This window comes from Rattus rattus, chromosome 11 (assembly GCF_011064425.1).
Source record: "Rattus rattus isolate New Zealand chromosome 11, Rrattus_CSIRO_v1, whole genome shotgun sequence".
NCBI lineage: Eukaryota > Metazoa > Chordata > Mammalia > Rodentia > Muridae > Rattus > Rattus rattus.
In genome coordinates this window covers 69,463,291-69,491,236 of record NC_046164.1, presented here as the reverse complement: position 1 = coordinate 69,491,236, position 27,946 = coordinate 69,463,291, and the positions used below count along the sequence as shown (strand labels likewise).

General features: G+C 52.3%; 1 protein-coding gene across 1 annotated transcript; it reads left to right on the top strand.

Moving 5' to 3' along the window:
* The first annotated feature begins 66 nt into the window (after positions 1 to 66).
* Acox3 (acyl-CoA oxidase 3, pristanoyl) lies at positions 67 to 27,946 on the top strand. Its single transcript, XM_032916321.1, has 17 exons — positions 67 to 243; positions 579 to 812; positions 1,109 to 1,183; positions 1,606 to 1,695; positions 4,729 to 4,872; positions 6,599 to 6,687; positions 10,501 to 10,597; positions 12,297 to 12,479; positions 13,916 to 14,038; positions 15,048 to 15,168; positions 18,875 to 18,997; positions 19,472 to 19,585; positions 21,277 to 21,392; positions 22,426 to 22,600; positions 23,175 to 23,242; positions 23,892 to 23,978; positions 26,155 to 27,946. Exons 1-17 carry the CDS (start codon positions 100 to 102, stop codon positions 26,272 to 26,274), a joined length of 2,103 nt encoding a protein of 700 aa, XP_032772212.1. The 5' UTR covers positions 67 to 99; the 3' UTR covers positions 26,275 to 27,946.

The following is a 27,946-nucleotide window of genomic DNA, read 5'->3' as shown; positions in this document are numbered from 1 at the left end:
TAGGCTGATGCTTTGCTGTGGTGCCCCAGGGTTTGTTCTCATTCCGATGCCGTGTGGCTGTTCACAACGGGTTTGATTCTCTGTGCAGGTGACAGTACCATGGGGTCCTCATCGGAAAGAAGAGACAGTGCTTTATGGTCAGACATCCCCAAGGGCCCCCTTAGTGCCTACCGAGCAAGAGCCTCCTTCAATTCCAAGGAGCTGATGCTCTTCTGGGACGGCCAGGATATACTCGACTTCAAGGTGAGGTCTGCATGGAGCCTGGTCGTGTCTCTGCCCCTTGGCATAGCCCAGTGACCTTCTTGGCCCTGATGGTTCTGTAGGATGGGTGGGCTTGGGACAGTCTAGGTCTGCCTCTCCTTACCCCAGAATGTTCCCCAGGATGCCAGGGGAAGGAACGGACAAGATTCTGAAATCCTAATGTCTTCCTCTCAGCTGGGATGGATGTTTTCATCTGGAGATTTCTGAGTCAGACTAGGTCTTAGGCAGTCATGACCCCGAGAGAAACCAAATGCATAGAAGCATGTGAAATCCCACCGTTGGCTTTCAAGTTAGCACCCTGTGCTCTGTGTTTACAGAAAACCATCTTCTCAACTTTGGAGAATGACCCTCTCTTCGCCCGCCCACTCGGGGCTGATCTGCCTCTGGAGAAGGAGCGAGAACTGAACTTCCTTCGCTGCAAGCGGGTCTTTGAGTATGGCTTCTTCAACGCAGAGGACATGCTAAAGAACCCCCTGAAGATTCTAGTATTGATGAACTGCCTGGGCATGTACGACTGGTCCCTGGCCAACAAATGTGTCCTCCACATGTTGGTGAGTGTGTGGCAGAGGGCAGGGAACCCATGTCCATACAGGGCCACACACATCAGTCACAAACCACAGCCACACGGCTCTCAAAATATACAGCGTTTAAGAGTCAGTGACAAGATCAGATTTTTAGTTCTCGGTGTAAATTTGCACCCATGAATTCTTGGATAGAACGGGTTTATTCAGAATCTGCAGCCCAGTAGGAAGATGTGTGCGTGGGGTGGGTGCGGGGTATGCCTGCCCCGAGGCAGGAGCAGCAGCACCCACCCCCATCCCCACCCTCGACCTGTGTTCCATTTCAGGTTTTTGGATCTACAATTATCGGTTCTGGTTCTGAGCACCATTTCAAGTACCTTGAGAAGATATATAACCTGGAGGTGAGTTGGCCATGTGAGCTGTCATCACCATACTTAGCCACAGACAGGGCAGGCCACGGGAGAGACCCGGGGGGCCAGGCCCTGCTCAAATCAGTGCTCTTGGGCTGGTGTTTTTCCTTGCCCACCCTGCCTGTCTGTGGACTTAGCTCTCCTTTCTGACCCCTGCAGCCTCCTGTGACCCTAGAGATTTTTGCAGCCTTTGCTCAACAGGGCATAGGCTATGGCATATAAACCAACAGGTGGGAGTGGTATCCAGTGCAGTGGGATGTCTCAGTCATGTCATTGTCTGGTTATATAGGAAGGGAGAGGTGTGGCTGGGCTCCTGGCTTTAGTCCTCTAAGGCTCTCGGAGACAAGGTCACTGTAGGACTATGCACAGGAACACACCTCTTACCTGGTGCCACTGTGTGCTTTGACATTTAGATTTTTGGCTGTTTTGCTCTCACCGAACTGAGTCATGGGAGTAATACCAAGGCCATGAGAACGACAGCTCACTATGATCCTGCTACCCAGGTAGGTTCTGGATTCCCCTCGGCCCTGGGTGGAACACAGGAAATAAAAACGAACAATAGTCAAGAATGTTGTCCCCTTATACACTGTCATTAGAGAGGCCACTGCAGAGGCCACTGAAAGCATGCCTTGTACTGAGGCATGACGTTTTTACCTTCCACACCAAGCAAACAGGTATGGGAACCCACGGAAGATCAGGTACTCTGTGGGTCTCCCTGCTCTTGTGGATCTCTGGCTGATTCAATCCATGAGGGCTGAAGGAACAGAGATGTGTGAGCAGGGGTTCAGGGACCATCTACTAGGAGGCGGATCAACTTTTATTAGAGTGATTCAGGGCATACAAAGCTTAGGGGGACTGTGGGTCCAATGACCAGCCTCAGCTTGAAGAGGGGTTCCTGACAGAAGGGATGTTTGAGAGCAGTGATAACAATGTGAAGTCAATCGTGGGGTATAAGCTGACGGCCTGTGATCTGCTTGAAACAGCTTCCCAAATAGTCCTCTGCTTGAGGCAGCTCTCCATTACTAGAAAAAAAATTCTAAAACCTCTCTGGATCAATCATCTCTTGTAGACCAAAAGCCCAGTCTTTTATTTACATATCAATCAACCATTCACCTCCAGGTTATGAATCAGCTTCTCCTGACCCTAGACCCCTGATTCTTAGAAAAAGACAGCAAGTACATTATTTTTTCTTTTCTTTTCTTTTCTTTTCTTTTTTTTTTTCTGGAGCTGGGGACCGAACCCAGGGCCTTGTGCTTGCTAGGCAAGCGCTCTACCACTGAGCTAAATCCCCAACCCCACATTATTTTTTCTTTTTTTCCTTCACATTGCAAATGAATTCAGAGAACTCCCTGCCTCTGTAAGCACAGACAATAAGCTAGCTGGGTGGAATCTTGCTCTGAGATCACCATTCCAACCATGCCTGGGCCTAACCTTGCTCTGTCCCAAGTTGACCTTGAACTCAGGAATCTGCCTGCCTTTGTAAGCACAGACAATAAACTTAGCTGAGTGGGATCTTGCTCTTCGATCATCATTCCCTAGCTCTCTTTATCTCCTTTCTTAATATCTTTCTGACAAGCTGGCTCATAGTGCAGCTGCCTTTGTTCTTTAGGTTCATGAAGCTCCTTATACAATTCATAGTGCATCCTTATATTTTGCATAGTTGAGAAGTTGTATATTTTTCAACTTATGTTTTCAGAGTTCTTTCCCACAGCCTTAAAGGCTGCCCTGAAGATCTCAGTGTTTACCATTTTGCTAAGACACTAGACACACCCTTGCCTCCTAGACTTGTACTGTCTTTGATTATCATGGATTCATTTACCTTGTCAGAGTGACAAGGAGGAACATGAAAATATGTACATTATTATACAAACAACCCTTACACTCACAATAACTGTGAACAGTCATAGAGGCCCACACCCTACTGATTCTGTTCCAGGGGTAGGAGCTATGTCACTTGCATGGCCATGTAGGTTTTGGTATAGTGGAACATCCAGAATTGTCAAAGATCATCCTGTCATGGTAGACGTCAACCTTAATTAACAGAGTTTTCCCACAATACTTAATCTTCATGAGGTGTCCAAACAGAGGGTAATTCTTCCTAATCCCCAGCCCTGAGGCCTGCCTTGCCAATGCTTTTAGGCCTCTTTGTGGTTCAGCAGGTTGCTCTGCCCATTGCTGCCTAGATCCTCTGCTCCCTGCCACGTCTCTGGCATCCTTGTGGCACCTGTGTTGCTGACCATTTGTGGAGCATTGCTATGCACTACTCTGTGTGGACACTGCCATCTATAGGGAGGCACTGTGGAGACAGGCCATGCTTGGTCCTCAAGAAACTCCTGATATGCAGGGTGTGAGGGACATGAGTCTTGTCTTAGTTTTGGGTTTTATTGCTGTGAAGAGGCACATTTTTAGCCAAAATATCACAAGAACAGCCTTTAGGCCACATACTAAAATTCTCTGAAACCTCTTGAGCTCGGCCCCCACAGTTCAAGTAACCATATGCACTACTGTCTTTTATGTTTGCACTAAGATATCCCATTAAACCCCACTTAAAGTGTTCAGTTGCTTTTCTAATCCAAAGTCCCAAAATGTTCATATTCCTCCAAACAAAAGCATGATCAGGCCTATCACAGCAATACCCTACTCCTGGTACCAACTTTTGTCTTTTACTGCTGTGAAGAGATATCATGACCACAACAACTCTTATAAAGGAAAACATTTAGTTGGAGTTGGCTTACAGTTTCAGAGGTTTAGTCCGTTATCATCATGGTTAGAAGCTTGGTGGCTTGCCGGCAGACATGGTGCTGGAGAAGGAGCTGAGAATTGTACATTTTGATCCACAGGCAGCAGAAGTGACTGTGTGCCACACTGGGTCTTATGCTTGATCATATGAGACCTCAAAGTCCATCCAAACAGTGACACACTTCCTCCAACAAGGCCATACCTACTCCTCCAAGGCCACATCTCTTAATAGTATCACTCCCTATGGGCCAGGTATTCAAACTCATGAGTCTATGGGGGCTATTCCTACTCAAACTACCACAGGTCTCAAATGTCAGGGATGGTCAGTATTGAATGGGGTATGGAAGCCCCCTTCTCCCACTATACTTTGGTGCCTGTGGCTTCTGTGGGACCTGTGGGAAGCCTGTGCTGGCTGCTGGCTGAAGACAGTGCCCCATGACCGTACCTTAGGCTGTGGGGACAATTGCTGACTCAGCAGAACTCGGCCTTGTAGGCATTAGCAGTGAGAAGGGGATGTGGCAAGAGGTAAAACACCCTACTGGCAGAGTGTGGCCAGTCCCAGTGTCAGCCTCTATGAGTGAGTGCAGCCAGCAGCTCACCATATGAGACTGAACCTCACTTTCCATTTCCTCTGTAAGGTGACCCTGAAACAAAAATAAAGTCAACTTCGCCCATACAGGAAATATGATGTTCAGTCCATTTTGGCTCCAAGCCTTGGAGCCTAGTGGTTAGCCTGCTGTGGAGGGAAAGCCATTCTCAGCTGCTGATTACAAGGCTGCCCGATCTCCCCTTCACAGGAATTCATCTTACATTCTCCGGATTTCGAGGCTGCCAAATTTTGGGTGGGCAACCTGGGCAAGACCGCAACTCATGCGGTGGTGTTTGCCCAGCTGTACACGCCAGATGGCCAGTGCCACGGGCTGCATTCCTTCCTGGTGCAGGTAAGACCTGGGCGGGACTGGCCCGGATGAACGGTTAACCCGTAGCTGCATGCACTGTGTCTTCAGGCAGATCTGTACCGCTGTGGAAGACACTTGTGCTGACTCTTAGCTTCCTGCAGGCTTCCACTGCGGTCCCCGCGGATGCAGTACTGCTAGAGTCTCTGTGAGCGATAGCCAGAGCACCCAGCAGGCCTGACATTGTGGCACACATCTTTACTCAGGGCACCTCAGTGATGCCGCACCATCCCCCTTCCAGCTGAGCCTGTGTTGCCCTGCCGGGCTGGCAGTCTTGTACACATCCTAGGAAATGGACAGGTGAATCTGCACAATTAATATTTTTGAGTGAAGCATGGCCTTAGCTGTTTTTGCTTCTCACTCTGGAATTCTTTCCAGATGAACTGGAAGCTGCCACTGGTCATATTATTTTCCAAAGAGTGGTTTATTTTTATTTTATGCCGTGTGTGTACAGAGTGCTTAAATATACATCTGTACACCACATACGGGCAGTCCCTGTGGAGGCCAGAAGAGGGCGCGAGATGCCTTAGAACTAGAAGCACAGCCTGATCTCTATCGATACTGGGAGCCAAACCTGTGTTCTCTGCAAGAACTACTGAGTCATCCCTCCAGCCACGCTTGTGGGCTTTTGTTTGATCTTTTGGGAAAAAATAAACCCAGAACAACAGCTGCTTTCCCCCTGCTGGTTGTCCTTGTCCTCCTGTGTTAGCTTCCTGCCGCTGTGACAGAGTCCCTAACACATTAGCTTCAAAGGCAGGGCAGCTAGGCAGAAACTGCTCTAGCTCAGTTTGTGAAGTCTCAGGCCCTGGTGCCCTGACTGCTGTTGTGGGCCGGTGGCAGCCCAGGTTTCCTGGCAGGAGAATGTGGCTGAGCAAGCTGTGTCTGGGGACAAAGTGAGAAGTAACAGGAATTGACCAGGGTCTCATAGCCCCTTAAAGGACACACTCTCAATGGCCTGATTTCTTCCCACCCGTGTCCCACCTCCCCAAAACACCATTGGCTGAAGCCCAAACCTTTTACCTTGAGGGCTAGGATCCTGATCATCCTCTCTCTCTCTCTCTCTCTCTCTCTCTCTCTCTCTCTCTCTCTCTCTCTTCCTCCCTCCCTCCTTCCCTCCCTCTCCCTCCCCCCTCTCTTTCTCCAACTGTCTGGTTTTTATGGCATTTATTTAAAAAGGTTTAAGAGAAATTTGTGTCTAAATTTTTACCTAGCTTTACTGCAAGATTACAGAAAATTAGAAATCCCTTATGGCTAAGTGTTAACTTTAATATTGTGTGTGTGTGTGTGTGTGTGTGTGTGTGTGTGTGTGCGCAATACATCTACACAATGAACTTACAACCAATTGATAAGGCTCTAAACTTCCCACTTAGATAAGATAAATTTGTCTGCAGAAATCCATCCCAGCTCCCTTGGCAATTCAGGACCACCCGGATCTGGGTCATCCTTCTCAGTCTCCATCTTGATTCTCCCTCCTTCTCCTTCCCTCCCTCCCTACAAAAACTTTGTCCCCGCCCCACTCTCTACTGTCCAACCATGTATCACCTTGACATCAACCAACAGGCCCCATATCTAGACCTGGACATGTCACTTCAGAGGACCCACTATGACCCAGAGCTATTCAGAGTCACCCGTCCGTGGTCAGCTTGTTTGGACATGCTTGCTTGTCTGCTGACAGACTAAACTAGCCATTATTCCTTGTGACCCTGTGCAGATTCGGGACCCGAAGACCCTGCTTCCCATGCCAGGGGTGATGGTCGGTGACATGGGGAAGAAGTTGGGACAGAATGGCCTGGATAATGGGTGAGTGTCACTGGACCTCACCAGACAAATGCCACCTCTTTGGGGCTCCAGGATTGTTCCTAAGCTACAGGCTGGAGTGGGCTGCCAGTGCCACACTCTCTCTGGGGTGCAGGTTTCTCAGGACCTGGCTCGGATGTGGTCGGCCAATATGGCACTATTAGAGCAGCAGCCATGGCCTGCATGGCCGCAGTCCCCAGAGGTCCACCTTGCCCTTCACTCCACGGGTCAGCTTCTCAGAGTGTAGCTCTCCCAGCTCTCAAGTCAGACTAGGGGTGCCCTTTGCATCCCAGAGAGACCTCAGGCTGAGCTATGGAGGACAACCTCTCTGAGGTCTCCTAGTGAGCAGACGTAGCTGATCCATGGAACCAGCCTGATATTTGTTTAGAGTCCTCAAGGCAGGAGTTGGCAAAGTTCTGGACACATGATGGTCGACAAGGTGCTTCTGTCTCATCCTGGTGCTGATCAGAAACAGGGCTGACCTGCAGCACTGTGCACCAAGTACTCAGATGGGAGTGCAGCCCAGAAGGACCTTAGCTAACTCCTTAACCAGGCCGAGGCTCCATGGTCAGCAGGACACCTGGATGGCCTGGGGTTTATAGTGAAGTCAGCTCCCGAGGGGTCCTGGCTTTTCTGAGCATCCGTCTTTGACATCCAGGTTGGCAGCCGCTGCACGGCACCCAGCAGGGTAGGGCTCGCTCTCATCTCTAGTATTTCCTCGTCCAGCCTTCATGCTTAGCCCTGAAAGGCCCTGCTGAGCAGCCTAGGCAGCCTTCCCGCCTTCCCCTGGGTCAGTGTATACAGGCTCCAGCCAGCTCCAAGATGCCTGGTCCAGTGCACTTAGGCCCCTTTCTTCCCACACAATAACTCATGATTACGGACATGGCCAAAATAGGGTGTCCCCAAGAATTGTGTCCTATGCTGTTTAGTGTGTTTGCCCACCTCAGTTAGTGTCACCTCGAGCAACTGCTGCTGTGTCTGGCTACTAAGACCAGCCACCTCCAGACAGAGAGAATCCTGACCTGGGCTAGGGGTTGCCCAGACTCTGATGGACACTTCTGTCTAGCCATCACCAGAAGGCTGGGGCAGGGCCAAGAGAGGAATCAAGCCACCTTAGTCTGCAGTCAGTAATAGACAGTATGGAGGGGGTTAGAAGCATTAATACCTAGCAGTCCAAGCTTAAGAAGAAGGATCAGGGCTCAGAAATCACAGAACTGTCATCCCCTCTGTTAATGGCTCTGTGTGCAGCCTGGCGGGTCCCCTTGGCTTGTGCTGGTTGTTCATTAAAGCCATCAGAATAACTTTGCAACATCACAAAGAGCTTGTATTTGATCCCATCACAGCAGCTCCTGTCATTAAAGAATGGGTCGTCCTCTGGGATATATCTAACAGGCACCAAATGCCACTTACAGGAGCCCCAACCTGTAGGTGTGGCAAAAGCTTGGTTGAGAGTCACCGTGAACACGCTGTGGGGCCTCTAGCAAAGCAGAGGCCAGGCTGATCTTGAGTTCTTGGACCTAAGTCCTTAGCTGACTAAACTAAGCCTGTTGACTGCACTGACCACAGGCCACCAGCAGAGGACGCCAGAGCCCCAGAGCTGAGTGGCTGCTCCGTCTGAACCCAAATCTCAGTGTGCCCATTGTACTTTCCATGACGAGGCCGGGCCTTTGGGCCTGGGGAATCCTCCTTGACAAGGCTGAGAGGGTGCCCCAGAATGAGTGTCTGCACCAACTGGGGGTTGGCTGGTGATTGCTGGAGGGGACCTCCATGGAAGGAAGCTGCAGCAGGAGACTGGGGTGGAAATTGTTGCAACACACACCCCTTCTACACCTTTCCAACATGCCTGTCACATTCATACCACATGCCTAAAGTTGTATACATGCCTCGTGTCATCCACATATACTTACAGCGCTCTCCCTAGCCCCCTCCTCTATCCTTTTCCACACCACATGCCTCCTGCCATACAGATATCCCATATCACAGTCCTGTAATACACACACACACACACACACACACACACACACACACACACAAGCCTCCTCAGCACCCCCATTCATATCCCTCCATACTACTTGAACCTCTGCCTGCCCCATGTCACACACATGTCCCATACCACATATGTGTGCACATGCCTTGTGCTACACACTCCCTGTGTCACACTTTGCTGCACACACATCCCCTGACCTCTGGAGACCATAATCATAGTGTGCCAAATAGCTCACCAGCTGGACCCATCTGACTTTTCAGTGGATATAAAAGTGGCCCAAAGATAGTCTGTGAGACTTAGACTAGAGCAGAAACTTCACAAACACAAGTATGTTCAGACTCATTCTACCTCGGTGGCAAAAACGGGTGAAGATTTTCCACTCCTTAAAAAGCGTGCTTTCCGTCCACAACATTGTACTTGAAAAGCATTCCTCGGCTTTCAAGTAAACATTTGGAGCACCTCGGGGTTGGCACCAAGGCTGGGCTTCCTTGAAAACAGGGCATTGTGTGCAGCCTGCAGGCTGGGCGTGGGCCAGGTGGCCACCAGACAGGGTGTGCTGCGTTAGATTCTGCCACCCCAAGGCTCTTGTCAGCCCTGTCATGTGTGTACTGAGAAGGGCTGCTGTATCTTCCCAGGAAACGGTCTTTGGGGGATGGCTCCGTCACCTCGGAGGACCATCCTACCCCATCACCTCTGTTCCTTGTCACTAAGTACTTGGTAGGGACCAGGTCCTGTGGACTTGTAAGAAAAATCTGACAGCTCCAAGAATCTGCTGGCAGGAAAATGACTCATTGAGGAACGGGGACAATTGAGTGCTTACTCTGAATAGGGCTACCCTGGAGAGGGGTCTGCCTCCGGATCCTTGTAGGATGGGTAAAAATCACACCTACCTGATGGTCTTGGGTGGAGTGTGTCCCTTTTGAAATACTTTGCTCCCCCTGCTGTTTAATGAGCAACTCAGGTGGGGGATGGGGTGGGCCGCTACCAGCCAGAGACTGCAGCGGGAGGTCAGACGCAGGTGAGGAGCAGTAGGCTGTCCTGCCAACTGCACAGGTGGTTGCTGTCAACTGACAAGGCTTTCTGAGTCTGCAGAGCATCTTAGCCAGCAGTCACACTGCTGTAGAAACCATTGAGACTCAATGGTTTACTTTGCAGTTGACATAGATTTGTAGCCTTGTACAAGCTTCTTTCTTAATCTATTATAAAATGTCCTGGATTGTCAGTGCCCCGTGTCCATAGCAACACCTGTTAGACCCTTTTCCTAGCTGCTCGGGGGAAGAGACTGGACTACAGGCTCTTTGATTTCACTTAGCATTTTCGTTGTTCTGTTTTTCTCAAGACAGGATTTTACCGTGCAGCCCTGGTTGTCCTGGAACTCATACTGTAGACCAGGCTGGCCTCAAACTTACAGAGATCAGCTGCCTCTGCCTCCCAAGTGCTGGGATGAAAGGTGTGCACCACCACTGCCAGCCTGACTTAGCATTTGAAGCCACCATCAGCTGGTTGTAGCTCTCTGTCCTGGGGATCAGAGGTGTCAAGCTTTAGAACCAGCTCCTGTCTTCCTGCCCTCCCGTCCTGTCCTGTCCTGTCCTGTGTGCGACCCTTGCTGTGCACAGGCAGTGGTAGATGTGGAGCTTCTCTTTGCCAGTGACTTGAGAGCACATCTGCCCCAGGCTGTGATGGTCCCCAAATGGCCCCATCACACTCATGCCCCTTGTTTCTGGGGCGATGTTACCTTCAGCTGCTCTTGGGGAGAGGAGGAAGCTCAGGAACCATGTGACAGGCTCCCAGAGAACTTGAATGACAGAAGCCTACCTTCTCTCTTACAGATTCGCCATGTTCCACAAAGTTCGAATTCCTCGCCAGAACCTGCTGGACCGGACCGGGAATATCACCTCTGAGGGCACTTACAACACCCCCTTTAAGGTACCAGTGGGCTGTGGGTATTTGCGGACAGAACTTCCCACATGTCTGTTTCCGTGATGTTTAAGACCCCCAGGAACAGTTGGCCCTGGAATTACCACACAGCTCTCTTGGTTGGGTTTGGTGCCCTCAGCAGAAAAGGGACTTAACCACAGCGTTGGTGGGCAGGGGTGGCCTAGATCTGGCAGCATTTTCTGGCTATGCCTGGCTATCTATGACTACTTGGGTAGGGGGCTGCTCTCCCATAGCATACAGAGGAAAATGGTCTTAGCTATTATTGCTATGATAAGACACCGTGATCAAGACGACTTACAAAAGGGAGTGTTTAAGTTGGAACATGTGGTTTCAAAAGGTTAGAGTCTGTGGCTGTAGAGAAAAGGCGTGGCAGCAGGAACAGCCAGGGGCTCACTTCTTGATACACAAGACAGAGAGGCACATTGGGAATGGCGGCTAGAGTTTTCTGAAACCCCAAAGCGCCCCCACCCCCTTGACACTTCATCTAGCAAGGCCATCCTTCCCAAACAGTTCCACTGACAGTGTTCAAACACATGAGCCTACGGGGGCCGTTTTCATTCATAGCACCACAGGAGGGTCACGTGGAAAGCTGTATGCAGACCGGGTAAGCAGGTACGATAATAACTGAGAGTGTTAAGGCTGTAGGTGGAGATGAGCCATGGGGCAGCCCACGGCTCTAGGGAGTGGTGGGCACAGACAGTTGGCTGACCCTGAGAACAGGGCTCCAGGAAGGACACTCCCCAGACAACCCTCACCCTTTGCCTGGTGGGAAAACAAGGACGAATCCAGCAAAGTTACTTAAGAGAAGTTAGCCCTGTGAGTGAAGAAGCCACACGGGACACACAGTAATGTGAAGGCAGCCAATGAAAATTTACCACGATGTGAAAGGCGTGAAAGGAAGAGTTCACCGGAAGGCCCTGGAGAGGTGAGCGTCCGGCCATAGCAGCAGGGATTCAGAGATATGACATCCAAATGTCCCCAGCTAGAGAAAGAAAGACTGATGTAAGGGATCTCTGCTGTTCCAAAGAAGAAAAGCAATCAACTGACACGTGGGGGAAACAAGATCATTAGAGGACTCAGAAATCCTTCTGATACAGGGGAATAACCGCCATTATTACCTTGATGCCTCAGCTGTGCCCATGAAGTGAAACATTATTAACACCAACAAAGCTGTCCTCTCTACCTGAGAGTGTGACACATGTCCCCTGTCTGGAAGACGGCCGTGCATGCAATGCCCTATTTTGGAGGAAGGACCCAAACGGTATCCAGAGAGCAGCAGCAGGGGGCAGGGAGCGAGGACACCAGGCTATCCCAAAGCACCACAGAGGGGCCCGAGCATAGCTTCTGTCAAACATAGTGAAGGGCAGGATAGATGCGAAACTGACACCAAAGACTGAAACAGTGCACAGGAGGTCAGCAGGAGCAGAGTGCCGAGTGGATGCAGGGCCCCATGCTGGACTGCCCTTGCATCTGGTGCCCATCTAGGAAAAGGCAGGGCACAGCACCCTCAGGTGGCCAAAGAAGAAGAGCCCGCACAGTCGAACCCCAGCACTACTCAAAGCTCCCTCCTCGGTCAGCTGGGAGCCCTCTCTTCTCAGTACATCTGGTTGTACGCCGCCTTCTTTGGGGCGTTCTCTGAGGCCGCGTAGCATCTGACTGATGTGTGACACCTGTGCTTCTTCCCCAGGATGTCCGGCAGCGTTTGGGGGCATCATTGGGCGGCCTGTCCTCGGGACGCATCTCCATCATTAGCATTTCTGTGGTCAACCTGAAGCTGGCTGTGAGCATAGCTATCCGATTCTCGGCCACGCGGCGTCAGTTTGGACCCACAAATAAGGAAGAGATCCCTGTCCTCGAGTATCCACTGCAGGTACTGCCGTCGGCATCGTTTTCTGCTTTCTGCTCTTCCTGGCCCCTGGGTGTTGGTGAGAGTTCTCAGGCACTGCCCTGAGAACAGAAGTGCACCTGACACGCACCAGGGTCTTGGGTGGTCTTTATAAAGGGCTTATGTCTGCTCAGAAGGAGGCACATGGGAAGGGGAGAGCCAGGACTCAGGTGGCAGGTACAAGATGAGGTCACCCTGCTTTGGCAGGGGATGCTATTCTGGATCAGGCTACATTCTTTGACTCATCTGTCCCATCCCTAAGAAATGGCCCCAAGGAAGCCATTTCTGGAAGCAGCAGGTGAGGGCAGCCCTTTAAACAACATGGCATTGAAAGTAGTAGAAGGAACACCTAGCCTCGAATCCTCAGAGGGAGTAAGGGGCAAAGCAGAGAGACCATGAGTGGAAAGGTCACAGCCACCTCCTGAGCTCCCCAGCCAGAGTCACACTGCATGTCCTGCTCAAGCACCCTCTGCAGCCAGAGGTGCAGTCATGGCCCTTCTTTATGGGCACAAGGGTCAGGTTGGTGACCTGGTTGCTATGTCTGGCTTAGGCCTTGTGCCAAGTGCTGCATAAGTAGGTGTTTGAGTGACAGTCAAAGGAAATGAGGCAAATGGCCTTTTCTCTTCACTTCTGCCTTATTGTTGGCAGTGAGCTTTTCCAGTTTAGGAAGTAAATATCGAAGAAACGTAGGTCTCACCATGCCTGGGTAGCCCGCATGCCCTGCTATCGTCCTTGTTCCTCATTGTGACAACATATCGACTACTCTGGGTGCCCAAGGAAGCCCAGTGTTAACCAGGAGCTCCAACCCAGGTCCTTGCTGGTGCTGCCACTTCCTAAGAGAGGCTTCCATGTGCTGACAGAGTTAGCACATGGAAATAGTGCCTGTGCCTGGCACTCTGCAGGCATGGAGCAGCCATGGTGGTGGCTCCACCCATGTCCTCCATTCCAGCCATCTCTCTTCGTCCATTTGTCCACCCAGCAGTGAGTGTGCACTGTCAGGTGCCGGTATGTGAGTCCCCCCACCCCAGGATGATTGATCACCTTTCTTGGGTTCAAGAAATATGGCGTGGTGGTTTAAAGCACTCGTCCTTCCAGAGGACCTGGGTTTGATTCTCAGCACCCACATGGTGCCTCACAACCATCTGTAACCTCAGCTCCTGGAGAATCTGACACCTTCCTGTGACCGCCTTGAGACCCCGGCACACATGAAATGTATATATGTAATACATGCAGGCAAAGCATTCATATGCATTGAGTAGATAAGTATTATAAAATTGCGCCTGTCTTGGGCCGCATTGTCACCAGCAGTGGGCGTCCTTCTTTCCTACGGAAGCTGACTCTGGGTTCTCCTGTGGTCAGGAGTAGGCTGGCTATCTGGGCCAACCACTCTGGATGGCTGTTGTGTGTCTTGTTTCCCTCAGCAATGGCGCCTACTTCCATACCTGGCAGCTGCCTATGCCTTGGACCACTTCTCCAAGACAATCTTCTTGGACCTGATAGAGCTACAGCGTGGCCGGCAAAGCGGGGACCACAGTGACAGGCAGGTGAGGCATCTGTTTGACTGTTGCCAAGGTTGAGCAGCCCTGTTTCAGCACCGAGGCCAAACAAAGGCAGCTCGCTGTGGGAACAGAGCCTGTGTGAGTTCCTTCAGCTGCCCCACCAGCGTGTGGTTTGGCTCACCCAATGGCTTGCCGTTTGGGCCGTGTCCATCACCCCATATCTGGGGGATGTGCTGGCACAGCTGAGCTCACAGCTTCTTTTGAGAGCGTGACGGCGTCCACACTCCACATTGCCACCCTCGGAGGATGTCTCAGCTCTTCTTGTCTTTTCATAAACAACCCCGCAGAGGTCTGACTCCACTCTCTGAGTTGACAGCCCAGGATCTGTGCCAGAAGTGAGCACGCAGCTCCACGGGGTCAGCTGCTCTGCACGAGGATGTCCATTGCTGGTTTCTCTGTAGATAGCCCCACGGGTTGGTGTTTGGCCCCTCCTTGTGCTACCCCTGAGTGGAAATCAGATGTCAATCAAAAGACGTGGGTCTGGAGGCAGGTTAGTGCTGCAGACTGGGGCTCTGTACTGTTAAATCACCTGTCAGATGAGCTGCACTGGGATGCCCAGCGCAGATCTGGAATGAGAGCCAGAGCATCGCACATGTTGGCGCAGTTCCCTTGAGAAGAACAGGCTGTTGAGGGGCGCTGCTGAGAAGAAGCAAACATGCTTCCCCTAGCGAGTCTATGACCCGCCTGTTGACAGCGTAGTTCTCCTGTTTCTCTTCTTCCTGAAACCCTGTGATGAAACCCAGCCAGGCACAATGGCATCTGAACCTCTCCTTAGTTGAGACGGATGCTGCTGGCTAAGTGGATCATTTGTGTAGCAGGCATTGTACCCAATGAAGTAGAGAAGAGGGTGCATCTGAAACACATGTGAGCTTCGGGAAAGGCGGCCCACGAATGCCATGGCGCCATGGCACGACCATGGTCCTCAGAGGGCTGCACTGGCTCCAGCGCCGTGCCAGTCAGTCTTCCCCTCTTCTCACCAGGTTCTCCCCAACAGGCAGAGCTCGGACGGGAGATCCACGCACTAGCATCAGCGGGCAAGCCCCTAGCCTCATGGACAGCCCAGCGGGGAATTCAGGAGTGCCGTGAGGCGTGTGGGGGACACGGCTATCTAGCCAGTAAGTTTGGGTTAGTTTGGGGGGAGTTTCTCATCCTCAGTCCTCCCATGGGCTACTGGGCCACGGTCCCACAAAATGCAGCCTATTTCTCTGGTAAGGTTTTATTGGGACACAGATGTATCCATTCATGTACACACTTCCTCTCACACACTCTAGCTGTACCCACTCAGACTCTCACTTCCTCCAGCCATACCCTCTCAGACTCACACTTTCTCTCAGGCATACCCACTCAGGCTCTCACTTCCTCCAGCCATACCCACTCAGACTCTCACTTCCTCCAGCCATACCCACTCAGACTCTTACTTCCTCCACTTCTCACTTCCTCCAGCTGTACCCACTCAGACTCTCACTTCCTCCAGCCGTACCCACTCAGGCTCTCACTTCCTCCAGCTGTACCCACTCAGACTCTCACTTCCTCTAGCCGTACCCACTCAGACTCTTACTTCCTCCAGCCATACCCACTCAGACTCTCACTTCCTCCAGCTGTACCCACTCAGGCTCAGCTGTACCCACTCAGACTCTCACTTCCTCCAGCTGTACCCACTCAGACTCTCACTTCCCCCGCCATACCCCCTACCCACTCAGACTCACACTTTCTCTCAGGCATACCCACTCAGGTACACACTTCCTCCAGCTATACCCACTCAGGTACACACTTTCTCCAGCCATACCCACTCAGGTACACACTTCCTCCAGCCATACCCACTCAGACTCTCACTTCCTCCAGCTGTACCCACTCAGACTCTCACTTCCTCCAGCTGTACTCTCACTTCCTCCAGCTGTACCCACTCAGGTACACACTTCCTCCAGCCATACCCACTCAGGCTCTCACTTCCTCCAGCTGTACCCACTCAGACTCACACTTCCTCTCAGCCATACCCACTCAGGCTCTCACTTCCTCCAGCCATACCCACTCAGACTCTCACTTCCTCTCAGCCATACCCACTCAGACTCTCACTTCCTCCAGCCATACCCACTCAGGCTCTCACTTCCTCCAGCCGTACCCACTCAGACTCTCACTTCCTCCAGCCATACCCACTCAGACTCTCACTTCCTCCAGCCATACCCACTCAGGCTCTCACTTCCTCCAGCTGTACCCACTCAGACTCACACTTCCTCTCAGCCATACCCACTCAGCCTCTCACTTCCTCCAGCCGTACCCACTCAGACTCACACTTCCTCCCGCCCTACCCACTCCGACTCCCACTTCCCCTCAGCCATACCCACTCAGACTCTCACTTCCTCTCAGCCATACCCACTCAGACTCTCACTTCCTCCAGCCATACCCACCAGACTCTCACTTCCCTCTCAGCCATGTACCCACTCAGACTCTCACTTCCCTCCAGCCATACCCACTCAGACTCTCACTTCCTCCAGCCATACCCACTCAGGCTCTCACTTCCTCCAGCCATACCCACTCAGACTCTCACTTCCTCCAGCCATACCCCCTCAGGCTCTCACTTCCCCCCGCTGTACCCCCTCCGGCTCACACTTCCTTTCAGCTGTACCCACTCAGGCTCTCACTTCCTCCAGCCATACCCACTCAGACTCACACTTCCTCCAGCTGTACCCACTCAGACTCACACTTCCTCTCAGCCATACCCACTCAGACTCTCACTTCCTCTCAGCCATACCCACTCAGACTCTCACTTCCTCTCAGCCATACCCCCTCAGACTCTCACTTCCTCTCAGCCATACCCACTCAGACTCTCACTTCCACTCAGACTCTCACTTCCTCCAGCCATACCCACTCAGACTCTCACTTCCTCCAGCCATACCCACTCAGACTCTCACTTCCTCCAGCTGTACCCACTCAGACTCTCACTTCCTCCAGCTGTACCCACTCAGGCTCTCACTTCCTCCAGCCATACCCACTCAGACTCTCACTTCCTCCAGCCGTACCCACTCAGACTCACACTTCCTCTCAGCTGTACCCACTCAGACTCTCACTTCCTCCAGCTGTACCCACTCAGACTCTCACTTCCTCCAGCCATACCCACTCAGACTCTCACTTCCTCCAGCCATACCCACTCAGACTCTCACTTCCTCCAGCCATACCCACTCAGAATACCCACTCAGGCAGTGCTAAGTCTTCATGTCAGAACTGAAATGCTTACAGTCTGACCTGTCACAGGGCAAGTTCACCGACCCCTGTCCTAGCAGTCAGATCGCAGCAGTTTCTGATGCCTCATGCTTCCTGGTCAAAATTTGGAATAATGAGGAAGTATGAAATGCGTGTGGTCCTAGCATGCAGCTGAGTGGAATTAGCAAGTTATTTCAATGTGACATTTGGCAGATGACTTTGTAGGAAACTAGCGGTAGTTTTAATGTAGTACTAAAACTCTGATAAGAGCATTGCATCCCACAGGTACCTAGTACGTGACTCTGAGTACATGGTCAGGTCAGCACCTCGTGTCGTCTCCATGGTAACTGGGCAGGTTACCCTCACTATATGCTCAGCTTTCTTATTAGAGTAGGGTAGAATTATATGCATAGCATATAGGTTCTTCCAAGGAGTCACTATAGCATATAGTGCTATATAGTATACATCATAAACTAATAATAATCAACTGCTCAAGAGGGCCACTGCTGCTGCAGACAGCACAGAACCACGGACCCCTTAGTGGCCAAAGAGATGATTCAGGTTCCTGTGGAGCAGTGGGTGATCCTATGATAGCCTGGATTTGATGCTCCCAGTAACCTGGCCCAGCCCCTCCCCCACATGCTGTCTCCTATTGGCACTAGCACGCGTTGGCTGTATCTGAGTTATTTGTTCGCGTGATTTATCCTTTCTGCAGTGTTCTTGGTAGAGCTTTTATTTGTTGTTAAAACTCAGAGAAACACACAAACAGTGTAGCTTTGTCCTGGCTTTAAATAGAATAAGGAAGTTACATCTTGAAGTGCTGTAGACACAAACGTGCCTGACCCACAGCTTACAATTTAGCCAGTAAGGATGCAGAGACAGTCACAGCAATATAAGGAACCACATCCAGGCTAAACGTCAGCTCTCCAGCTCCACCTCAGATCGATCCCCGCTCTTTATCTAGTGGGTTAGCTAGGGTGCCAAGGGGCTGGACTGGCGCCTCTCCCTGCTGGCTCCTCCTTTCGCCTCAAAGAGAATGTTTTCTGGACAGCTCACCTCAGGCAGGCTCTGGGCAAAGCACATCTGGTGAAGTGCTGTTCACGTAGCAGAAGAGTGGTGTCAACATGAGAGCCAGCTCAGAGTTAGAAATTGCCTTTTAAAGGCTTCATTTAGCTATAGGAGAGTAGCCTCATGTCCTGTCTCTGGAGTGGTCTCCACACTTGGCAGGCTCTGTGTGTGTGTGTGTGTGTGTGTGTGTGTGTGTGTGTGTGTGTGTGTGTGTGCGCACGCGCATGTGTAAGAGAGAGAGACAGAGACAGAGACGCACAGAGAGAAACAGAGAGAGAGCGAGACAGAGAGACAGACAGACAGACTGCTGTTAATACCAACAGGCAGGAAGGTGATGATCCTCACTGCCACCAACTCTGTGCTGAATGTCCATGTGTCATCCCACAGCCTTCCTGGAGGCACCTTTTCTTCCCTAAGGATGGTGCAGAGGCACAGCCAGCAAATGTGGGCCAAGGGAGCAGGGAGGCGAGAGAGCACTTCCTGCCCCTGCTGGGTGGGGCTATGGGAGGGACACCTCTCAGAGCATCTTGAGTGACACTGTGGTGGTTTTTACAGTGAACCGGTTTGGCGAACTCAGAAATGACAACGATCCAAACTGTACCTATGAAGGCGACAACAATGTCCTGCTGCAGCAGACCAGCAACTACCTGCTCAGCCTCCTGGAGCATCCTCTCCAAGGTGGGCACCTCTGTGGGGGGTGGAGGGGGCTGAGCGCAACAGGGTGCAGGATGCTCTCAGGCTCTGGGGGTTCCAAGCTGCGGTCAGATGTGTCCTCAAGCCAGTCATGGCCGTGTAGTCCCTTAATCTAAGTAGCCCGGGAACCAAGGCGAGAGCATCTCAAGTTAGAAGGCTTCTAAGCAAGACACTGTCTTGCCAGGCAGTGGTGGCACTTGGCACTTGGCAGAGATAGGAAAACCTGTCTTAAAGGTCCCACTGCAAAAAAAAAAAAAAAAAAAAAAAAAGTGTTTCAAAAAATAAAAACTGTGGGTCATCTGCAGGATAAATAAAGGCCATCATCTGGTGGCAGGGGAGCTTCCTAGGTACAGGCCAGCTAAATAGGGATGCCCAGCCAGAGGTGGGTGAGCCAGCAGGCCAGGCTCGTGGGTGGGGGCTTTCTGCCTTTCTCCAGAGTCACAGACGTGTGTGTCCTAGACGGAGCTCACTTCACAAGCCCTCTCAAGACAGTGAACTTCCTGGAAGCCTACCCTGGAATCTTGGGCCAGAAGTTCATGGCCTCCAGCAAGGCTGACTGGTTGGACTCAGAAGGTACAGCACTTTCCCCTCCACTGCCCTGTGCCTTTCCACAGGGTTGGGGACTGAAGCACGTGGGCTGGGGTGACAGTTCACAGGGACCGGTGCTTTTCTGGCTTGCAGTACTTTCTTGGCTTCGTTGCCATTCATAATTCTTGGGAAGGTCTGTGGGACACCCACCCCTCCCGTTGCCCATGATTTGATTCTCTGGGAGGAGCCCCGTGAGCCACATGACCTAAGAATGAGTGGGCATCACCCCAGCCTCAGCTGTGGCCTCCAGAAGTTGATGGGGGTTTTGATATGGCAAGGATGACATTTAAGGTTCATGGATGAGTATCAGACAGCCCTGGATCCTGTCCTGGGCTGTCCGGGTTCTGAGAGTACGAGACACCACTGTTTCACAGTGCAGAAAAGACATCCAACATCAAGTTGTCTCTGCTTCTCCCTGATCCCAGGGGCTCCAGGCACCTTCCGTTTATGACTGTAACACTCCACCCTCTGCCTCTGTTGTCTCAGGATATCCTCTTTGTCGTTGAATAAGGACCCTTGTCATAGGAGTTAAGGCCTGCCCCATCCCAGGGTGATCTCACTTTGTTAGCTACAACTTCTTCCCACCTGCATAGGCCCTCTTAAAAAGACCAGCCATAAATTCCAGGGCTCTGAACCTGGGAGATATCTGGGGACCACATATCTGTCTGTACCACACCTGGAAGGACCCTGAGAAGCATATACCACCCCATCCCCATCCCTGCCTCACCTGTTCCTTGGAACACTTACGGCTGAAGTCACAGTAACCTGCCTTCCCACTGCAGCTCTCCTTCATGCATGGTTGCGTGGTCACATCCTGTGTGACCATGGATGAGCCACTAGACCTCTCTGAGCCTGTGGGGTGGATTTGCCTGTCTATTTAATGGGCTTCTCAGTTGAGCCATGAGGATATCACAGCCTGATGGTCTGTAGCATCGTTTTTTCTGGTAATAGGCTATGTGATACCAGAGGCCCAAAACAGTTGTGACCAGACCCCTATTTTCTCCCCAGGAGCTCTGAGCCTAGCAGAGGTCCCCTTGCTCCTTGTCCCTAAAACCTGCAAGTCCTTTGGACCTAGACCCTCTTCCCCTGGATGTGGAATGTGGAGAGCATGGACTCCACCTTGTATCTGGTTAGAACCTAACTCCCATCCAAGGCTGTGTGTCCCTGCTCATCAGTGTCCCAAGTCCTGAGCAGTGTGGGAAGTCTGCTCAGATATGACAAGGTGCCAGCAACCCACCCTGATCCTCCCCTCTCTGTAACTGGCTGTCTGCTGTCAGTGAGAGCAGCATGCCAGGCTGAGGCCTTGGCAGGGTGTCAACCTACAGCCCCCAGGCTGACCAGTGAGGCTGAGGATGGGAATACAGGTGCCTGTCCTTTCAGCCACCGAAAGAGTAGCCACTGTGTCTTAGCTGGTTCTGAGTGGCTCTGTGGTCTGCCTTCTCAAAGCTGTGATGACGGTGTGGAAATGTTGTCAATCACATGCCCCACCAACTCCACCTGGTAAAGGGCCTTGGGCAGCTACCCTCTGTGGCTGGGTTTCCCTGTCTGTAAAACCACCCCCTCCTCTGCCATCCTTGTGGAGACCCATAAGGTACACATGGCCAGAGGTACTGTCTGCCCAGGCTTACATATGTGGCAATAAGTGCTCTCAGCTGTTTCCTGTGTCCCCTCCAAAGCCCCCCTGGCAGCTTACCGTTGGCTTGTTTGCTACCTGCTCCGAGAGAGTCATCAGAGATACTGTCAAGAGAAAAAGTCCAGAGGCAGTGACTTTGAAGCAAGGAACAACAGCCAGGTAGGTCTGTTTCACAGTTTACTTCTGTCCTGTTTGGAAAAGTCAGCTCCTTGGCGGGCCCCACCCTTGCACCCTAGAGTGTCAGTACCAGCCTTGGTGCCTGTGGGAGAGATGAAGGGTGTTGTAAATACACCTGACTGTGCCAAGTGGTGGCTGCTGGAAATTAGACCAGCAGCAGCTGGTGTGGGGTGTCCGTTGCAAGACCATGGACCCACAGTAAGGGCTTTCAATGGGGCAGCACCTCCCACGGCCCACCCCTCCCTCCTTCTCACCCTTCTATTCAGTCCTTCTCAGCCACCATCTTTAGTGTACCCTGGTAGGAATGGGCTGTAGTGTTTCCTACTCTCTGCCCTCCTGGCTTCGTGTCTTCTGCTCTCAGAAGCAGCATGTGCTTGAGCTCGCAGTCAAGCAGCACATACGTGGATCTGAAATCCTCCGTGGGTTTAAAAGTTCTGTTGAGGCAGTACATTGGGGACAGGGAAAGATGTGCTGGCAGTCACCACAGCCAGTTTGGGTATCAGAGAAGGCCACCGAAAGGTCTTTGGTGGCTAGCCTCCCTAGGGAGGTGAGCTGTCTGTGGCTAGAGGGATCTTGCAGGGCCTGTGGCTACTCGACAGCCTCACACACGGTATAAGAACGGGGGATTTGCATTTCAGAAACCCTTAAGAACAGTGAAGCATTAGCCCTGTCCAGTAGAACCTGTACTCCGTCATTCCCAGCTACAGAAGAGGACAGGCCCTGTGCACTGGAACCACTCCCAGTACTGTAGTGATGGGCTGGGCATGGGGCCAATGGAAAGTGAGTGGAGTGTGTAAATGCTGTAGCCTCCCTCCACAGGGCTTAGCTTCACTTGGAGATCGATAGGCGCCTTCCTGTGTCCCCATGATGCTTAGCCTCACGATACTGACCTAGAATTAGCATCCCAACTTGGACCTCAGTCTCCACTTCCCCGAAGTCCCTCCTCGTCGGAGACCTAGTCATAGAGTTGTTTGACTGGCTGCCTCCAGCACACCAGGCCTCTGTCCCGTTGCAGGTGTATGGCTGCCGGCCCCTGGCCCTGGCCTTCATGGAGCTCACTGTGATGCAGCGCTTCCACGAACATACACACAGCTCTAGCGTGCCTCCATCTCTGCGGACTGTGCTTGGACGGCTCAGCATGCTCTACGGCCTGTGGTGCCTGAGCCAGCACACGGCCCTGCTCTACCGAGGTGAGGCTGCTACCCGGACCGCTGTCTGAGAAGGTAGTGGCCTGATGCCTCTCTCTTTGGTGAGAAGTCATCCTAAAAGTAGTTCCTGCCATCAATCAGCACATTCCCAGCCTCACAGACCTCTGTTGAGATTCTACAGGAAGGCCGCTGTGAGCTTGGTCCCTTACTCTGCCCCCTGGCAGCTTCAGAGGCCCACATACCCCACACACCATAGCCCCATGACCCTTCTCGGCCCCCAGCTCCCCCTCACTTCCACCTGGAGTACATCTGGGCACCAGTGTGGTCTGATGCTGCCTACCTGTCCATCGTTCCCCCTGTGGTCGGATCCCACTCAGCCCCAAGCCTTTAGGCCTTGCCTCCCTCATGGCTCCTTAGCCAGGCCTGACAAATGCCCAGGGGGAAAGGAAAATGTCTGGAGCCAGCATGTTTCTTCCCAGACATCACAGTAGGCTGGTCCGTGCTGTGATACCCTGACATCTCTGTCCAAAAGGCTTAATGGGGCTCGGTGGAAAAGCCGTTTCTGACATATCGAGGCCACAGGGCTGAGGAGTGTGTGACGAGGCTGTGCTTGCAGGTGGCTACATCTCTGGGGAGCAAACAGGAAAAGCGATGGAGGATGCCATCCTGATGCTGTGTGTGCAGGTGAGCCGTGTCACCTTTGCTGGGAACCCTCTCTCTGTTCATACTGTGCAGCCTCTCCTGTCACCCCCAGGCTATCCACCCAAGCCCCACCATCACCCAGTTGTTACTAAACTTCAGTGTGCCTGGCAGGAGTTATCCGAAGGGGAAGAACACTGTATGCATTTCAAGAAAGTCCTTGGGCATCCCCACAGCAGATTGCTCTGTGGGGCTTAATAATAGTCCGTGTGAGGAAGCAGGGGTCACGGAACCACCGCCTCAGCTGCAAGTGTGATAGCTTTTGCAGGAGCTCAGGAGCACTTTCTGCCCCTGTGGCTTCAGGACTTCCTTTCCGGCCTCAGAAAAGCAGTCGGCCATAGGCTGGGGCTGGGCCTCGGGGGACACCCTAACAGCCCGCACTCATCACCTCTGTCAGCCTCCCAGCTTTGCAGCAACAGCACATGCTGGCTGTCCCGAGTCAGTGGCGACATGGCAGAAGAATGCAAACACACACCCAGGGAATCCATAACCCAGACCAGGGAGGCCTCGGAGCACTCCGTGCCTGATCAGGTTTCCAGTGCACTAGAACAGCCAGCCGCAGGTCTCTGTTACTCCACGGTTGCCCTGGAGACCGTAGGGCATTGCCAAGTGGACGGACTTTGTTTCCCAACAGCTGAAAGACGATGCGGTGGCCTTGGTGGACGCAATTGCCCCTTCTGACTTTGTCCTGGGCTCCCCAATTGGCAGAGCTGATGGCGAGGTAAGGGGGATGCCTCCTGCGGCCACTGAGCCTCGGCTGGAGTCTCTGTGGGCCCTGAGGTAGTGAGCAGTCTCGGGCGCCTTCCTGGAAATGGTCACCCTTGGGGAGCTTTCTGGGGACGGTATCGAAGCTCTTTGTCACTCCAGCTCTGTGTCTCAGGTACCATTCCTGACCAGCCTTTACCCCATGAAACAGGGAAGTTGCACCGTTGTCCTGAGTGATGTACCGTTCCTCTGCAGGGCCTGAGGCCCAGCCTCCTCATTCCTCCATGCCTGCTCTCCACATGGGTCCTGCAGCTCATTCACAGACACGATGTCAAAGCCGTAACCTTGACATAACAGCTACCATTTACCCACCCTGGCCCTGGTCTTTCTGGTCAGACATGACCCCATCTGCTTGGTCTATTTTTAAAACCTTTGCACCTTCAAGTTCTCCTCTGCCCTGCCCTCCAATATCCCAGTTGACTACCCTTTGACTATCCCAACTGTGGGGCCATTGCCCCTCTGTGTCTTCCTGTACAGCCCTACAGCTCTTGTTTAGCTTCCTGGTGTCCACTTGCTACTGAATTCTAGAATGGTTTGTTCAGAAGTAGTTAGTGGACTTGGGCCTCTCTGTCACCAACAGCCAGGCACCCAAGATGCATCTTCTACCGCTGCTGCACCTCCCTGCCCTGTGTGACAGCCCACCACAAGGTGATGCCCATGTAGGGAGACATTCACAGCCTGGTATTCCACAGTGCCTTGCTACCTGTGAGGCTATACCACATTATTCTGTCAGTATGACATCGTAAGGTGTTCCAGCCATGGGCTTGAGGTCTGATGGTTGTGGGCCAGGTTTAATCTTACCCACTCCAGGGTCATGGTGGCCTCAGACAGCACTCGGGGCTCAGTGCTTCACAAGCCTGTGAGAGTCCTGTCTAGGGGGTCTGAACCCCAAGATTGGCACACTCAGACTGCATGTGCATTGGGATGGGCACCCAGGGAGCAGACATGAGTCCGAGAGTTCCCAGATGCATCAGGAGCATGTACAAGCAGGGCCGATAGCACACGGGGTGTGTACCACACCATTTTTATGATTAGAGCCTAAAGTGCAGCGAAGCCTGCCATGTGGTCCATGCACAGCAGAGCCAGCTGTGGACAGAGACCTGGGTCCTGTGTTAGAACTGATGGAGAACTTTGAGTATGAAGAGAACACTGAGGAATAGGGCTTGCCTCACTTGGGTCCCCCCAAGCAGATCAGCCTCTCAGGCATTTGCAAGCAGGACCTTCATTGTGGGACTGCCACATCCATGCCTGGACACACAGGGACTTCTCTGTTTCTGAGTGCTGCAGCTCAATCCATGGCAGCGAGGTACTGCCTGTCAGGGGGACTGCACATACCCCTCAGCCTAAGGAAGAAGTGCTCTTCCCAGGCAGACATGGCTTCAGGAATGCAAACTCAGCCGGGGGTCTGAGATAGCTCTGATGGCAGTGCTATCAGCTCTGTGGAACGTGGCCAGGTTCACACCACGTGGGCGAGCAGTCTGGGTCTGCTGTGCAGGAGGGCATGGGGCCATCTGAGCCGTTTGCTCTGCTGTGGCTCTGCCCTAGCTGACTCTGCCCAAGGTTTCCACATCTGTAGCAGGTGTAGGATCTGGCCAGGTGGGATCTGGGCCTGCCTCTTGGATAGCTTCTATTCTGCCTGTCTTCCACTGAGGAATTGAGACCAAGAACAGCTAAGACTCCAGTGGGGCCATCGGGGACCCAAGCCCCCACCCCCACCCAGCCTCCTGCTCTTCGGCCACACCTGGCTTGTGCATCCTGAGCTGAAGGACAGGGCTCAGAGAAGACAGAGCAGGGTCTGGCAAATGTGGAAGGTGAGGGCAGAGGTGGGGGAAGGGTGCAGATGTAGGAGAGGCTGCCACAGGCAGTGAGTTCCCAGGGAGGGAATAGCCCAGAAGGGATGGTTCCCACCAGAAGTGCTTTTATGGTACTTCATAATCAAATTTGCTTAATTACTTCCTACTGGAGAAATAAAAGACTTACATAAATTAAACGCACATCATCACGACATTTCCTAAAAAGTGACAGTGGAGAATTTCCTGTCCTCAAGACGAGAGGACGCCACACTGGCTGCTTGTCCTCCGAGGACTCTGCTGGTCCTTGCCCTTCACCTCTACCTGGTGTGTCTCCCGCAGCTCTATAAAAACCTGTGGGCAGCTGTCCTGCAGCAGAGCGGTGTGCTGGAGCGTGCGGCCTGGTGGCCTGAGTTCACTGCCAACAAATCCGTGGCCAACAGGCTGAAGTCCCAGCTGTAGACACAGTTGGAGGGGTGTCTGAGCAGGAGCGGCCGATCCAGAGGCCTGGACCCAGACAATCAGACACCCACGCTGGAAGACGCACTAAATCCTCTCCTTGACTCTCGTCAGCCTGCCGTACCCATCCCCAATGGGGTATTTGCAAGGAGTTTGCACAGTATGTCTCCCCGAGGGCCTTGGAATCTAACTAAGGATTTTGTAATGCTATCTCGGGGGCCCAGATAGGAATGTAAAGTTCTGCTCAGGTAAACTTTGGGATCCGTGGAAGATTTTCGAGATGCTCTCTTCTCTCTGCTGCTGTCTGCTTCTTTAACCCTGCTGTGAGGTGGCCATACGTCTGTTTACCTGCCACTTGCCACTCTGTACCATGGACTGTCAGAACGTAATTTGAAGATTTTTTTTATATGAAAAAAATGTTTTATTAAGTCCTTCGGTGGCACCAGAAGTTTCCACTGAGGAAAGTGCTCCCACAGAAGATGTGCACCAGTTTGCTCACCACAGACACCCCCATTGTGTCAGTAACTGCTTAGCTGTGGCTTTAGTCCTTTTGTTCCTAAAACAGGAGGAATGCCCAGTGCCATCTGTTCCCGTCAAGTGTACCTCAGCAAATTCACACACGGCATGACCCTGCCACACTGGCCGTAGCCAGATCTTGTGATTCTGAAAGGCACGGGATGCCATCCCTTCCTGCCGTAGGGAGGAGCCCATACTGTTAGCATTTCTGACAAACCGTTCTGAGCCCCAGGTGCTTGCAGAGCCTGAGAGCCTCTCTTTTCGCCACCTGCTCTCGGTCAGCCACCACACCCTCCCCTGGGTCGGCCCCTTCCCAGAGTCCCACCCCAGCTGAATGGGGGCGTGCCATCTTGAGTCTCTGTGGAACCTGAGGGTCATGTGTTCACAGATGATGCCCTCCACCTGAATCTATGGCTTTTCCCAACAGTGACCACTAGGTCCTCCCAGCTCTTGGGCTCCTTGCCCTCCAATCCTGCCATGCAACAATCACCTCAGCCACCTGTTCGCCTGACCATACTTTTGTGTGGGAGCTTGGTTACTACTGTCCTGTCTGATTGGAAGCTGACTAGCATGCCACAGAGTGCTGCATCAAGATAAGTCACATGATTCCCAGGGTCAGGCAATCTGACTGCAGAGCGCCCCCTGGTGGCCGAGGTGCCAACAGATAACAAATTACTGAAAATGGCTCATTAGCTAGCTATAGCTTCTGAGGGGAGGGAGAGTCAGTTTTCTCTCAGGAGTAGCCACTGGCAGGTTGATCGGGCTCCATTGCACGCCCACACACCCAAGAGCATATGTGCGGCACAGAGTGGACTTGATGGCTTTTGTTGTTGTTGTTTTGTAATGTGTGCACATCTATGTTTTCATATCTACCGGTTGGGTATGCCTTTGTCCCTGGGTAGGGACTGGCTCTCTGGACAAGTAGATGTCCTGTTAGCCTGCAGACATCACATGACTCCCAAGAACGAATCGTGTATCCTGGTCCCTGCTCCTGTGCATGCACATTCCCCTCCTCTGTCCCGAGGCAGAGGCAAGTGGTGTGTGGAGGTCTATGCGCAGAGGCCACATTGTGAAGACAAACTTGTAAAGTCCCATAAAATGAAACATTTGTAAACAGCGGGAAAGACTTGAATAATTGCAATAAAGTGTTAAAATTGAA